At 41.1% G+C, this 16,397-nt stretch overlaps 1 protein-coding gene across 3 annotated transcripts in view; it reads right to left on the bottom strand.

The window, feature by feature from the left end:
* The window catches only part of itga7 (integrin, alpha 7), a 37,408-nt gene extending 21,378 nt beyond the window's left edge, over positions 1-16,030 (bottom strand). For 2 of the 3 annotated variants that reach the window (XM_071494126.1, XM_071494127.1), the window contains exon 1: positions 15,533-16,029. In XM_071494126.1, coding sequence (XP_071350227.1) covers positions 15,533-15,750 — 218 coding nt within the window. In that variant the 5' untranslated portion in view covers positions 15,751-16,029. Of the gene's footprint in view, positions 1-15,532 lie in introns of all 3 variants that reach the window. The other variant, XR_011693174.1, reaches the window with a different exon arrangement.
* Between the last annotated feature and the right edge of the window lie 367 nt (positions 16,031-16,397).

The raw sequence follows: 16,397 nt of genomic DNA, 5'->3' as shown, positions 1-16,397 counted from the left end.
GTCCCGCTGACACCACTGTTACTGTTGAGCTGTTACATTATCTTTACTTGAAACTGATTCAAAACAACCCTTCGAAGTTTATGGATACTGTAGCTTTACTATCAAGGAAAGGAAAAGTTTTATTCCGAGTGAGGTGCTTGCTGATATTCTGGGGCCAGTGTCACTGCCCTCTGCCTTATTAGGAGTGGCTGATTCAGCCCAGGATGCTATTTAAAAACTGAGCGTTGGGCCACATTCCACCCAACACCGTCAGCCGTGGAATACTGTATGCATGGAAGCGAGGCGAGACTTGGGGAAACTGAGGGAATGTTAGAAAGATCGGAGAATAAAGAGCAGAATGTAAAATTTAAATAAAAAAAAAATTTAAAAAAAGACAAGAGAAAGAGAGGATTAGAAAATACAGAGTGAGAGAGACCACTCCCAAATTGGGTGCAACAACAACACCTACAATGTGTCTACAGCTTAGATTTAATTATAACAATGACGTTGGCAAAGACTATGCTCGGCTCATAGTGGGACTAACTAGCTGCAATGCCTGTGAGAAAAGTCCACCAGTCCCTTTATCTACCTTGTTGTGTACTTAAATTAGCACTATCTCTGTGGCTGGGAAGTATTTTTGCCTATAAATACAGTGCAGCAAGCTGATAGCACTGTACAGACCATGCAGGAAAACAGAAGTGGACGTCTGAGTGATCTCAGAGAGGAAGCCATAACATAACAGTGTCAGGTGTACAGCAACTCCTCTTTAGTCTTGCGCTGGATAGTGGAGATGGTTGTGTTTGATACAGCACATGATATGCATTTTGACAACACTGACTCTGTTTACTCTGTTCTTGGTGAGTGAGTCAAATGTGTTGTATGCCTCCTTTCCTACTGAGCTTGATAAGCAACACTGGCAACAGGTGACAGCAGGCACGCAGACACATATTATTTACAACTGTCTAGACAGTACGCATCGTCATGTTACACAGTCAAAATAGGGGGAAATAGAAGCTTGCTAAGTTCTCATTTACTTGCAATGTAGCAGACTGGGTCGATGATTGACTTCACATGTGTGTACAATGGTGTAACCTACAACTTAGAGCTACTGTCTATGATGTTTCTTAATTTTTTTTAGCCGCCAGCAGCAGCTCATTCATAGTCCCCAGAAGACCTGGTGATCAACTGACTTTTCCTCGCTAACGTTAGCACCACAAGCTGGTCCAAGACCGCAGTGACAGAATACATTATTCAAATGCTAACAAAAATGCTAACTCTCGATGCTTTATGTTAATATGCTAATAGTATCAAATGTCAGCATGTTAACAGCGTAGCATCAGCATTAGTATTTGACATACCTGCGTTCGCATGTTAAATGTTTGCGATGCTAACACTTAATAGCATGACTGCACACTAAATATTAGTATGTGCTAATGGAGCCCCATTTGTCTCTTATGCACATGGTGGATTAGGCTACTCTGTAATCCTTCACATAGCAAACCCCAGTGGAAAGGTCAAAACATTATTATCTACCTGTTACCTAGCAGCAGGATCATACACGTTCAAACAGATGTCTGATGTTTGACCAGAATGAGAAAATACTGGCCCAGGATGAAACTGACATTTAGATCCAGTATTTCCACAGACTGTCTTGAACATGCTCTCTGATATTTTGCTCTCAGTTTGGCCTCTGTCTAATGTTCCTCTTCTGTTTTCACTATGGCACACTGTGGATTTAAATGTTTGTTCGAACATTGGTTTTAAGGACCTTAAACACCAGTGGGATAATGAAAATACCTTTGAGGATGCAACCTGCTGCTGTAACACAAAAAAATTAGTTTTTACTTTTTAGCATTGTGTAAGGAATGCAAATTATAAATTGCCCAATACTTCAGTTTATGACTAAATGCTCACAGAACTACATCCATGACAACTGTTTTTTGTATTTACTGCAACTTAGTAAAACTATGATGATGAACATTATAATACTGCAATGCAACTTGACATAATCTGGGTTGGCCAATCACATACATGTAAGCCCATTCCTCCAACTGGACTTCCTGGATCATATTTTATTGTCTCACTGGCACATGAAACAACACACACACATCAACACAGGCCCTCGTATTGTTAACATAGGGCAAACATCTGTCCGAATGTGTCATAGAGTAACATATAAAGTGCAAAGGTCATACTCTGGGCTAATGCTGTAACTGTAAGCATGCTGTCAGCATGGCCCAGATATTATTAAGTACTAGTAATAAGGATATTAAAAAAGCAAAGTTTCACTATATCATCCACTTTTCATCCATCCAACATTTTTGTTTTCCTAAGGGGTAATGAGCATACTGTAGTTTCATGAGGCCACTAGTCACAGAGAAGGATAGACACGTAAACATGATAGTCCATACTATTTGAAGTTACATGGTCACACTAATATTACACCAACAATAGGAGTACATCCTGACTGACTGTCTTTTCTTCCAGTGTAAGAAAAAACCTTTTGTCCACCCTTTCATCCTGGCAAAGCAGAATACCCGCATAAAGACAGAGATATATTACACAAATACTCAAAATACCACTGATACCACCCAGACTGTGAAACAGCTCTACATTTTTTTTTTTACTACTGCCTTGTCTTTTCTGAAAAATAGGCTACCGCTGTTGAGGTGCAGCCATGCATGTCTCAGGAATGATTCCCCTTACCTTAATGAATGAGAACCCAAAACAGCCACCCAAAAGAAAGACATCTCATGTGATTATGGCTGCTGCACACATCACTGGTGGTCCACATGACAAATCCAACCAAACAGTGTTAATCTAATGCAAACACATGTAAAACAAAAGGGATCTGGTTAAGAACAAGAACATATCACTAAAAAAAAAACTGATAAAATCGGATCCCTCTTACAGCTCAGCATTCCAGCGGCCTCTGGTTTATGTTTAGGAGTTAAGGTGATACCCCCACCAGATACACAGGCAGGTGTCAGGGTGTAAGGGTGGGAGGCCTGTTAAGCTGTTATACCACCAGTATTTGGAGAGGAGAGCTGGATGGCTTCTAACCTGTCTGGGCAGCAGGGCATTATATGTGATCAACTACACAACCCTGACAGATAGAAAAGGTTCTTCAGTGAGAGAGAGCATCAAACCATAAATGAAAAATGGGATATGCTGGCTCAGAGACAGCTAAATTTATACCTGTTGGCATCACATTTAAGTTATGGTAGATAAAACATAATTTTAATACAAGATCACTCTGAGGAAATGTCTGGCTGTTGATCATTTCATCAGGGCCAAGTGAGAGACTGAGGTGAAACATTGTGAGGGAAGTTTAAGCTGTGCTAACGTCAATTTAATTACTTTTGCTCTTTGGGTGTACATACTATGAATAATTGCTTGTTCTAGCATATACTGTAGTTTGCTGTGAAAAAGAAGACTATTCAGTCCCTCACTCTACTCGATCTAACCTCAAATAAAAGAGTGTCATCACGTGGAAAGATGCGAATGCACATTTTTTTCAAAACTGAACACTTTGTATCATTTTGTATGAAGCTGATTATCTAAAGTTGGAGCATGCTGAGATGCAGACAGACACACATACAGTATTTCCCAAATTCGACACAGAGAAAATGTCATCATGGCTGAATAATGCTTCCACTTATTTGCCCTTCACCCACATCTTAGCTCACTTTATTGTTCATGATTGAGTCAGATAATATGATCGTGATCTCCACTGCCAAGCTCATCTTTCACTAAGCCCACATTTGACATTGAGTTAGAGGAGTGTGTGTGTGTGTGTGTGTGTGTGTGTGTGTGTGTGTAACGTGAGTGGTTGTGGGGAATGTGTTGTTGCTGCTGCACACTGAGTCTGGGGGAGATATCAGGGTGTTGAGTGTGACAGTGATGGAGTCTAGTGAAATACCCACATGAACCTAGACACGACAGAGCAGGCACCGGCATGGCTGTAGTGTGTGCCTTAGTGTGATTTACATTACCAGGTTGTATGTATAGATTGGATCACGCACCTGGGGCCTATCCGCATCAGACAAATCTGACAAACTGACTAAACAAGAGTGTGCAGCCATTATAGCAGCACAGTGGGGCTTTGAGCTAAATTCATGTTCCCCATCTAAATTTAGCATGTTGGTTTGGTATTTGATCATTAATCAAACTACTGGACAAATTAAAAATTTGGCTTCGTGATGATGCAGAAGGAAAAGTTAAGTCAGCAGGATTCATATACTGAGGAACACGAATGTCCATTCAAAATTCCATGACAATCCATCCAATAGTTATTGATCACAGTGGTGTACCCAGACAGACTGGTTCTCGACTATTAACATTGCTAAATATATAGAATCTGGTTTAAAAATATATAAATAAATTAAAAATTAAGAATAGGATAAGCATAAAAATAAGCACTGAGAATAGAATGTAGACATTTTTGCATCATTCATCATGAACTTGTATTGAACTTATGGTAGAGAACACCAGCCAGCCAGTCACAGAGTCCATTAAGCTGTCAGTTATTGTTCAATCAAGTAATTAACACCAATCTAAGAGAAAGTTCTCATTATATAAAGAGGGAAAGAGAAAGGGGGAATACAGTGTGCGTAAATCATTGTGGTCTTGTTATGTCTTGTTTGTTTGAAACAAAAGTTATTAGCTATTGTTTGCAGCGCTACTTGGATCCCGTGATAGTTTGTATATTGTATGAATCACGAATATGGCACGTGGTCCAGGACAGATTTATTTGCTTGCTATCATAGAAACAATAACAGCAGTATCACAGCACATTGTCAAAACCCCCGAAATTTATAAACCTCTGCTTGTTTGACAGTGGTTTATAGGCCCACCCTCGGTCATCATCCTTGTTTTTCCAGCTAATCATCACAAACAAAACACAGACACACAGCACCCTCATTACACTGCTCTCATACCCAAGTGCAGTGACCCCAACACTCTCTCCACAATCCTGTCCACCCTTCCCCCACCCAAACCCCTAAACACACACACACGCAGACACACACACACACACACACACACACACACACACACAATCCCATCCTTCTTCACTCCTCCCCCTGCTCCTAGGAGTCACATCCCTGCATAAAGCCTCAGTTGAAGTGGCAGAAAGACTGGAAAACAATCATGTGATTGAATTGAAGAATCACATCACACAAGAAACAGACAATTCAGACCAGCCTTCTTTCTCTAAATATCACAGAAATAGATGGATGAATAAGAGCGTTGGCCTGTCTCAGCCTACTGAATGACTGACAACCTTGAAGCATGATTAAGTCCTGTCATTTTCAGCCTGGCATCCCCACACACTTGAAGCTTGGGAAATACCATTTTGGCAACTTTTTTTCTGCTAAAAAAAATCAATTTATTCGGATGCAAATCACATGACACAAATTATAACATTAAGCTGAGAACAAGGCTGCCTTTCCTTTGATACTTGAAAAATGTAAGTGATGAGAGGGACATGCAAACACACTAATGCACAGTCAAACAATGCACACACACATATGCAAGAGAGTATTTAGTAATCCACACAGGATTCAATGTCCGGTTTTGTTTGTGGAGACAAAGAAGCACTCAAACTAACAAGTGAGAAAAGTGGAAACAAATAATGTGAGAAAGAGGAAAAGATTCAGAAGCACTTCAGGCGATGACAAGGCGGCCACACAAGCTGCCTCTGCCTCAATTTGTAAAGAGTCTCAACATGAGTACACATCATCCAAACAGTGTGCTTAACGGAATAGAAGCTTTTTCACACTTCGTTTTAGCATAAAATCCATTTAAAGAGCAACTGAAATAGCACATGGAACCCTTTTTAAAGCCCATCCCTGCCTTGGAATTTTCCGTGTGTAAACCTTTGTGAATGTTGAATTAAATACACCCTAAACATTTCCCTTTTTTTTCCAGATCATTTCAGCTGATTCCTCCTAGTCTGTCTGCTCACACCCTTTAACATCTGTCCATCGAGATCAGTGTGAGGCTGTTGCTCTACAGACAGTGGCTCTATAGGATCAGCATGGGGGCCAGGGGCTCTTTAGGCCTTCTGTTGTTATCCTGAGGCAAGACTGTGACCTCTGACCTGGACAGACAAACACACACGCACACTTACACACACAGACATACATGCAAAGGAAAACATGCACAAGCATGCAAACTTTAATGGAGGCATGAGTGTACAAATAACTTGAATATTTATTCACAAAATCACGCACACATAAGTGGACACACGCCAGACAACAGAAGGCTGTGCAGCAACTGTGTAAACTATGGATCAACGCACTGACTGCAGCCTGTCCGACAACGTCCACCGTGACAATCAGTCTCGTAAAACAGAGCTAAGCGGCCTGTCTCGGAAAATGCTGCCGTCACACCTGACTCCAGTTTCTCCTTTCAGATTTGCTGATGAGAAAACGACAGCTGAGAATGAGGTGACGGACTCTGAATCATCATGTTTTTAACGTCTCAACACTCTCCCACTCTGGGCAGAGGAGAAAAGGGTCGGGTAATGCAGAATAAAGTGCAAAAAGAGAGACAGAAACAGCTGCCAGTCCATGAACAAACCCCTTTGGGATATTGTGGTTCACTGCCCACAGATGTGACTCAACTTCCTGCCTAAACGATTTGTTCAGGAGGCATCACATGGGCAGTTTGATAATAATTTAAAAATTTGTAAAGACCCTTGAAACCTCAGCGCGGCACTGGAAGTAGATTTCATAAAGTCTAAGGGTACGAACAGAATGTTTTCCTGTGTGTTAGAGGACAATGGTAACCCCATCCTCACTTTACATGCATCTTTAACAACCCCTGAGCTCACCACCTGCCCCACTCCCGATCAATAAATGAACGGCTATTTCCAGACATGGATGGGGTAATGATTGGCCCTCAGGTCCAAAGTGTAAAGAGGACACAAAGCCTTACACCAGCCCTCCCCAGTTCCTTTTTACCTCCTGCTTTTCTTCTCCCCCCTTATCCACTCTTTCATCTATTGATCTGTCTATCCAGATACTTATCTATTTGGTTCTCAGATTCCACCTTTAGTTGCTCCTCCTTTCCTTTTCTTATTGTCTTGTAAGTGTGGCATCTGCAAAACTGTACAATTTGCTTGTAGTTAAGGTCATCAGCTATCCATCTAACCATCTATCCATCTTTCTGAGACAAGGACCAAGTAGTGTGTATGTGTCTGTATGGCTTAAAAAAACCTGGCAGCTTACCTCCAACAATCATTATTTTAAAAAACTGGCAGCCAAATTTACAGGTTGACAGCCAAGTAACTATTCTCATTACAGCACTATAGAACTTCTAACTTGCCTATTTGTATTGACTTTACTAAGATGAATATATATATATATATATATAAACCATCCACCCATGATGAAGGCATGTTAACCAAAACATGATTTGTTTTTTGCTCTTCCAAAATGAAACAGCCAATAATTCAAGGCTTTTGTCACATTAACAGAATTGTTTTTGTACTTTGAGCTGGTTATATGTTATAGAGGTGACAAAGCTAATTCAATCCATAATTCTTTGAGGAAATTAGAAAAGCTGAACAAAGGGCCTCCAGTGCATAACACGTCACCACAACATCCAGGATTTGATTCCCGACCACAGGACCTTTGTTGCTTGTTGCTTTCTCTCTCTGCCCTTGTTTCCGGTCTCTTTCTAGACTCTCTACTGTCAAATAAAGGCAAAATGCCAAAAAAGATAGCATGTGACAATCCAACCAGACTATCCTGTAAGCTCATACAATAATGGTCTTTTACTACATATAAACAAAAAGCCTCCACATTCTCTGTAATTTCCTGTTCCCATCTGCGTTTTATGTTCTAACTCTGATCTCAGTTCAGTATCAGTTCCCTCTGGAGCTGCCATCAGCTGATTGATTAAACTGCATCTTAATCAGAGTAAGCCCGACCGCCTCCAAATGCACACACACTTAAGCGTGGACACACGTACACACACACACACACACACACACACACACACACACACACACACACATATTTAATCAAAGGGGAGGCCTGCCATGATTTATTCATCCCCACAGCCCCCATCAGTCCCTCTACCCCTCCCCCAACACATAGATCATATGATTTTCATAGTCATGTCAAAGTAAAGCAATAACAGCTGAGATCTTTATCAAGTAACAGGGAAAGCAAACCTGACATTGTCAAACATGAGCAATTCACACCAAAGATAATGAGTGTTTGTACTGATAATGAAACAAAACTACAGAAGTCTTGACTTTCTCGTGTGACCTCAGGTCTTTATCTGCCAACTGACTCTGAAGTGCAGATGCAGAATCAGCTCCTGCTCCACCTTCACTGCCAAAATGTGCTTTTTTTCTGCGCCTCCATCAGATCTAAGTTGCATGTTTCCTCCTGACTCTGCAGATTGTCCCTCTCCCTCCAGTGAGCACGTGGTCTGCAGAGTAATATTCCTGAAAGCTCTTAGCCAGGCAGTGCTGCTTCCCACCGAGCTTTTGTCCGAACCTTAGCAGCCCAGTGGAGGAATGGGAGAATGCTAAATAGACAGAGAGTAAGTGGGAGGTAGTAAAGAGCATTAATCGTGTGTATTGTGTGTGTGTGTGTGTGTGTGTGTGTGTGTATGCTAGACTGTAAAGCCTATGCTATATACCCTTTGCTCCTTCTGATCTCTCATATAAATAAGCACTGCAGCAGGGTGAGTTCCTACATTTACAAGGCTTTCACATGGATGGCCCCTGAGAGATTTAGCAACAAGAGTTACTGTGGGACAAACTGAAAAGGAAAGAGAGAGTGAGGGAGAGATGGAGTGGGAGAAAAGTCATGAATTGAATTAGGGAGGGAAAAAGGGGGAAGGTTCATTCTCAACTGTTAAGCCGGGGCTGAAAAAGCAGCTTTCATTTAGCTATTTGAATGCAAATTAGCACCCAGAAATTCTTCTTTGTGATATGAATGTGTGAAGCAGCGTTGGGCCCCATTTAAACACATTTATGTGTATTACATATGGCACCGGAAGGTACAGAGGATACTGTGTTGACCCTTGAAGGCAATCATGTAGTTAATTTTCACAATTAAACAGCAAAGTAAAACTTAGTAACTGTAAGATAAATAAATAAAAAAAGGAATAGTTCAACATTTTCAAAATATGCTTTTTTGCTTTCTTGCTTCGAGTTAGAAGAGAAGATTGATACCACTCTCAAGTCTGTCGGTTAAATATAAGCCCAGTCTTTATACTAAGCTAAGCTAACTGGCTGCTGGCAGCTTCACATTTACTGTATGAACATGAAGGTGATATAGTATAGAAGGTGATATAGATTTTTCTTCTCCTACCAAGCCAATGATATCTCTTAAAGACTTAAAAGTGTGTGTTTCTGGTCTTTTGCACCTGACTTTGCTTGCAATCTCTATAACCTTCCAGAGGTCATCCAAAAATGACTTCCACTCTTGTTTATTAAGCTGTGTTAATCAAGCATCCAATTCAATGAGAGGATTTGTTCAGCTTCAGAAAGCTCTGTTTTAGATTCTCACTCAGCCAGTGAAACTGAACTCCAGACTAGATGTCTGGGATTATATCAGATACCTGTGGTCCCATTGCCACTGAGACTGAGCATTCCTGCTCGGAAAGGCACCAGAGCAGGTCCACAGTAAACATGAACCTTGTTGCAGCCAGAGACTCTCTGCTTTCTCCATGACAGCAATGCAAGACAGTAAATTGTGGGTCTATTGAATCAACAGCCTGACCGTCTCATAAATCGCAGCCTGACAATATTGTCAATGACCTGAGGCATGCTGCACCCAAAACAGATTGACAGGGTCTGAAAAAAAATCAGTGTTTAAAATGTATTCATTTGCCACAGAAAAAATTGTTTAGAAAAAGGAAATCACTTCCATGAATGGAAACATAAGACAACAGGGGGCTAGGAATCAGGCCACAAGAGATAAAGCACAATAGGTGTCTTTCAAGGCCAGACAGAAAAAAAAGAAACAATAACAGATGATTTGTGGCCTACATCAGAGCAGCAAGCAGAGCTGCCTCCCCCACCTTTGTCAGAGCACTCAAAACAGAAAAAAACCCTTTATTATATATTATTAAATCATGAGGCAGAGATCAATATTAAAAAATGACATGAAACTGTAAAAGCTGGAGGTTTTTCAGTCTGTATAAACATGTAGGATATTACATGCCTGTGGCAGTGAACTAAACATTTATATACAGTACATTCATAAAGTGTAAAGACCCCTTTGATATTTTTTACATTTTATGTTGCATTTATGCTAAAATGGAAAAAAATCCCCTTTTCCTTTGATCAATCTACACTCAATACTCCAAAATGACAAATTAAAAATAGAATTTTAGAATTTTTTGCAAATTTATTTGAAAACAAAAACTGAAATATAACATTAGCTCATGTGCCTCCAATTTCTCTCTATTAGCTTTCGACACCTTGATCTGTGTGCACCGATTAATATAAGATCTCACAGCTGACAATGCATATCAGAGCAAAAACCAAGCTATTTGGAGAAAGGAACTACCCGCAGAGTTTTATAGACAAGATGTTTTACATAAAGCTGCAACATAACAAAATGTGAAAAAAACGAAGGGGTCTGAAAACCTGCAGTATGTGGAATCAGCTTATCCTGAATATGGACCATCAGTATTTTTAGCCACATTAGCAGGATGGCTTAAGGGACTGAAATGTTGATCTCCTGGTCCACCACAGTTGGTTGAAATATCTCAACAAATATTGAATGGATTGCCATGAAATTCTGTACAGATATTCATGTTGCCCAGAGGATGAATCTTATTGACTGAACTGACTTTTCATCTAGATAACTATCGGAGGAATCAGAATAAAATTTGATAATGATGTTCATGTTCTTTCTAGAATTTGCCAATCCCTTGACTTTTCCTCCAGTGTAATCATCATGTCAAACATTTATTTGTCTAGTGCTTTGGCTTATAACCAGATACCAGCAAAACTACTGACATTCCCATTAGCTTGCTAACTTTGTGGTAATTAGTAAATATCAGCATGCCAACATACTACACTAAGATGGGGAACGTGCTAAACATTAAACCTGCTAAACATCAGCATAAATCAGCTGAAATATTGTCCTTGTGGGTATATTGGCAAGCTGACATTAGCATCGGCTCAGAGCACCAACACTAGTAGCTCTGTGCCAAGAGCTACTAGCATGGTGGCTAAAAAAAAAAAAAAAGAGGGAGCAGACAATTAAACACAAGAAGAAGGTCCTACAGAAGGTGTTATCTGCTCAAATTTTAAGAAAGCAAGGTACTTCATTGCTTGTCCAGGTCAGACTTGGTCAGACCAGGTCAGGTCCACTCACCTGCAGCTACTGATTTTGTTCATCTCAGTATGAAAAATTCACCTGGCTTCAGGAGCCATTTAGCCCAAACTCGCAGAGTCAAATAGAGATGAGCTCACGTTCCCACCACAAACAAACCACACCAGAATTTATTTGTGACTGGACCGAGTGCAGCTGCTTTGGTCCACAAGAGAGTGTAATTGCTGCATTCAGATCTGCTCAAACAAACTGTGCCATCTGATTCAACTACCCATTGTCATTCTGACCCATTCTCCTTTAAATATTTTCAAAATTGACCATATGGTATTTTTATCTTGTTTTTCTGGAGAAGACTCTGGTGTATTTTACTGTTAAATGTTGTTTAACAGTTTTACTACGGTGTAGAATAAAACATGCAGTAGCTGTTTTCAGGAAGACTGACAGTGGAGGGATTAAGGTCAGGGGGGCTTCCTGTCTTCACCAGGCAATGAACTATTCATGGAAGCACTTCTCATCAACACAAATAGCAGACCCAAACATAACTCAGACTTAAATACCCTCTCATCTCATCCTCTGTCTGGCATTGGCAGCAGCATGAGAAGCCCCTTAGGTTTAGCTGGGGGCCTCTGCTTCAGGACAACATCAACCAAGACAGATAATACACAAAGTTTATAGAAGTCTGAGATGCCAGATCAAGGAGCTTATTCCCCCTCTGAGTGTGGCATACTTTTACTTCCTCCTTACATGTCACTGTCCAGGATCTCCTTACAGCACATCAATCAATATGAGATCGTTGTGTCACATAGGCTGACCTTTGCCTTGGCCTTTGTTGCCGTACTGAAAAGGAAGTGTAGGGCTTGGAGGAGGCCACAGTCATGTACTGAGGAGATACTGTAAAGCTGAACAATAAGACATTCACTACATGAACCTGCCATCTGCGCGGTTGAATTTCTGTGCCCTCACATTAGTACGGTTCTGCCTTTAAAAGAAATGCAAATAGCTTCTCTGATGCTCTAGGAATCCGATTTTTTTTTCCTGAGCTGCCGACAAACTGGGCAACTCCAAAACCAAAGAAGATGAAACTCCACCGTATGACTAAGCTGATCTGTTACAGGCTGTGTGATACAATCATGAGTAAGCACAAGATAGCACATCAAAGCGGTAATATCATTTTCACCCTTGGCATAACACACAATGAGTGCAACACATTATGGCTAAAGGCCAGGTAACACAAAACTTCATAACACAAAGAGAAAATGAGTCAATAGCATCTAATTACAGTAAGTTTCAGTCAAACGGTTTCTTGACAGTACATCAGAAGAGGAGAAGTTATGAGCAGAGATAATAACGGGAGCACCTTGGAAACTAAACTCCCTGATCTGAACTGCAATAGCACAGAGAGGGCACTATCATAATGCTTAATGGGAATGTATTATTCAGACAGGAAAGATTCCTGCCATGTTGCTACCTTAATAATACATTTCTTTAACTTAAAGGGGAATAACATCAATTCAAATAGTTTCGACCCCCTACAGTCCACAGTCCACAATCATCATCAGGTCATCAGGGTTGTAAAGCTACGACTGAAGACACAGTCTCTGTATTTTCTCTGGGACTTTTGGGGTTTGAGGAACCTGCACATTTACATTCTACATCGGTGAATTTGATTACTCTGAATTTTCAAGATGAAAGTGCAGCAGCTGTAGTCAATATTTTTATAATAAAAAATGTAACAAATGTAAACAAATATCAAATGAAAAGTGAAAACAATGTGAAAGGGTTTTTGTCATGTTGATGAATCTACAGAGAAATATCTGGAGCTCCAAGTGGCTTTATAAAGCTTTACAGTGACTTTCAGCTCACTGTCCTGCAACTTTACTATTTTAGTCTTAAGCGTTGTTTTCAAATACACCTTGAAGCTGTTTTCGTTAACACAACTCTACCAAGCAACTGTAGCCTACAATATATGCTCAGTATCAAACAGTAGACAAACAATGTCAGCCACTAGCTGGTGAACATAGCACAGCATTTAGCAGCGAATGCACCAGAAACTTTCCACGGGAGATGGTGGAGACCAAAACCAGAGCTAAAAGAGAATGAACATTGGACTTCCATTCACCTGGTAGCCAGCAACACAACTTCAAATGAATGATAATGTTGCTGGATAGGTAAATAAACAACTGTATGCTAACAAATTTGCCATATCAACTTCAAAGGCAGTGATATATTGATATTGTGTTGACAGCTTGTTTCTGCTGCCCCCAAGTGCACAAAAGTCACTTATTGTTTATTAAGTGTTCCTTTATCAAGTCCAAAGCATTTAAAAGGACATTGGACTATCTGAATAAAATACACCATCAAAAGGCTGAGTTTCATAGTTTTCACAGGACAAAAGCCTTTATGTTGGGAAGTAGAATTTACAAATAGTAAAGCTCCAGTTAATGACATGGATAAAATGTAAAAATATAAATGATTAAAAGAGATTCAGGCAATGTTATCATTTTGGTGTCAAATGTTTTTTGGGGAGGGGGAACACTGTCCCATGACCTCAGTATTTCTAAAATCCTGGCTGTGGCAAGTCATCTATGTATATAGCAGGTGTGATGTCAGTGCGTACTGGCAGCAGGATTATTCATGCCACTCTCTTCCAGTAGGTGCATCACATCAGCACTTACGGTTAGACTAGTTCATTGACTGTCTCCGTGCAGTATCAGCTCTGCTAATGTAGCGTGGACTGCTTCTCAGGAGTGTTCCCTCTGTTGCAGTTTGGAACAAGCTGCAGCAGATCGTTATACAATACTTCAAGCTCATAGTCAGTTTTTAAAATAAGTTCCAGGAATGCTGCTGGACAGCGAGCAGGTTTCAGAGGGGTGACATGACTCTCCTGCTCTGACGACTCTGTGTGAATGCTGATGTCATTCCCCAGGTCTTACCAGGCGACAGGATGACTGCAGCCCGGGTAAAGTGAGGAGCCAACGGTTAAATATGGAGCTCCAAAACAGGGAGCTGTAGTAAATTAACTCCCTTATTCATTCATTTTGAAATACACTGTGCATTTGTTACAGTCACAGGAGGAAATTCTCATGTCCAGTTTTGAGCTACTTGTAATTGATTTAAGTGTTTCTGCTTTATCCTCAAACTACACTACATTTCAGAGGGGAGTATGTTTAACTGCTATTTCACAACTATAAGCACTACTAAGGCTGCTGATAGTATTTGTATACATTTATATACATTGTAGCACTGATATTTTTACTTTGGTAATGGGTCTGAAAATGTCTTTCATCACTGGTTGGATTTATATTCCTGTATCCTGTCCTACATTGTGTCCATGTCTCATTTATGAAACTAATTTGCTTCTCTGTTAAAAGGAAATGTTCAACAAAAATTCTTTAGGCTGTTAATGTATGGGGGCATATGATGGCTATAATCATAGCACAGACCTATGGGCTAATAGGTTACAAAATAGTTTTCTCTACCACGTAATCAGCGATATCTGAAATATCTGCACTCCTTCCATAAATATTAATTGCAAAGCTTCAGGAGAGGTAAATTAAGGTCGCATCTTATTTATAGTCATGCAGTAAACACTCGCAAAGATTTACAGGCAGACCTTATGTCATAATTTATTCATTATTTCTGGAGTATGGGAACAGGGCTTATGACTAATCCAGTCACACCGAAAGACACATCTAAACAGCTGTTGGCAAACATTGGAGCAGAGAACAAACAGTCACATGGACAAGCCAACACACTTACACAACCCATCCATGAACACCCATCGAAGGATCTTCAGCAGCAGACCTGAACTGCTCCAGAAAAAATCACTCAAAAATCATTTTTTTCCCTTTTACAGAAATCCCTGCTGACTCAGAAGACCTGCTCTCATCCACTCTCCACTTACTGTAAATCATCATCTATTAACTCAGAGCTCGGGCTGCTCTCTCTGCACATGGCTCACACAAACATGCTAAAAGTCCTGCACCCAGTTCAGAGTTATGAGTGTAGCAATGATTTAGCAGATCCAAGGACTGGTGCAGCATAGAAACACTGACTGTAGTGGCCACACAGCTAAAATTTGACCTTTAAAAAAGAAAATTCAAGGCATAGGGAGCATTTTGTATAGTATGTTGAGGAGCAGGTGCTGACACAAGATATAAGAGTATGTAAGGTGCACCAAAGAGTCAAAATCACACAGGACATACAGGACAAGCTCAATGCCGCATTCAGCCACTCACCAGCTCTGAGGCTCTGGGGTAAGCTGTTGGTGAAGTGCTAGAGAGAAACCAAAAAAGGTGCCACGGTCTCCAAACTTATGTAGAGTGTGGGTGGTATCCAGGTTGAAGCCCCATACTTGGCTCAAAAGGGTCAACAGCAACCAGAAGAGGGTAGTCCAGCGAGGAGAGGAGCAAGATGAGAGGGAGACAATGTTCCCATGTCCCACCAGGGCTGCCATAGCAAGGTGCAGGTCCTTCAGCAGGGCAAGTTCAAATGAAGAAGAGTGCAGGGGAGATTCCTTTTCTTGCTCCCAGAGAGCTAAAGGAGAAAAAAAGAGGCAAATCCTGTGTAAGTCTCCTCTTCTTCCCTCTCCTCTGAGGATGCCTCCCTTTTCCCCAAGCCTCTGTCTTTTCCTCCCTCGCTCTGTATCGGGCTGGCTCTCAACTCCGTTTGCTGCTGTCAGTCTGGAGAGCAGGCTGTGAAAATGTGGCTGCTCCTAGTACGTGTGTGTGAGTGTGTTTCTCTCAATGCATGTGCGCCTCCCCCTCCACTATGCTCAGAGGGAGAGAGAGGACATGTGCCTTGAATAGCCCGCTCACTCCTCCTCCCCCTCCCCTCTCTCTTTCAGCCCGACCTCCCCCTCCTGCCCCCCCCCCCCCCACCCCCCCCCCCCACCCCCCCACCTCCTCCCTCTCTCCCCACTCTCAGCTGACATCAACACTCAAGGGACTGCTGCCAAAATACCACGCAAGGTTGTCAAGATACTTGGAGGCAACTGAATAGAGAGAGTGAGGCTGAAAAGACAGCAGACTGTTTAATCTGAAAGGTTCACACGGTCCAAACTGCCTCCTTCTGTGGCCACTCGTTGCTGCAGGTGCTTGTAGA

This window comes from Trachinotus anak, unplaced genomic scaffold, assembly GCF_046630095.1.
Source record: "Trachinotus anak isolate AG129_WGS33_773 ecotype Australia unplaced genomic scaffold, CSIRO_AGI_Tana_v1 ptg000013l, whole genome shotgun sequence".
Classification (NCBI taxonomy): domain Eukaryota; kingdom Metazoa; phylum Chordata; class Actinopteri; order Carangiformes; family Carangidae; genus Trachinotus; species Trachinotus anak.
Note: the sequence above shows the minus strand (reverse complement) of the source record. Positions and strands in the feature narration are given on the sequence as shown.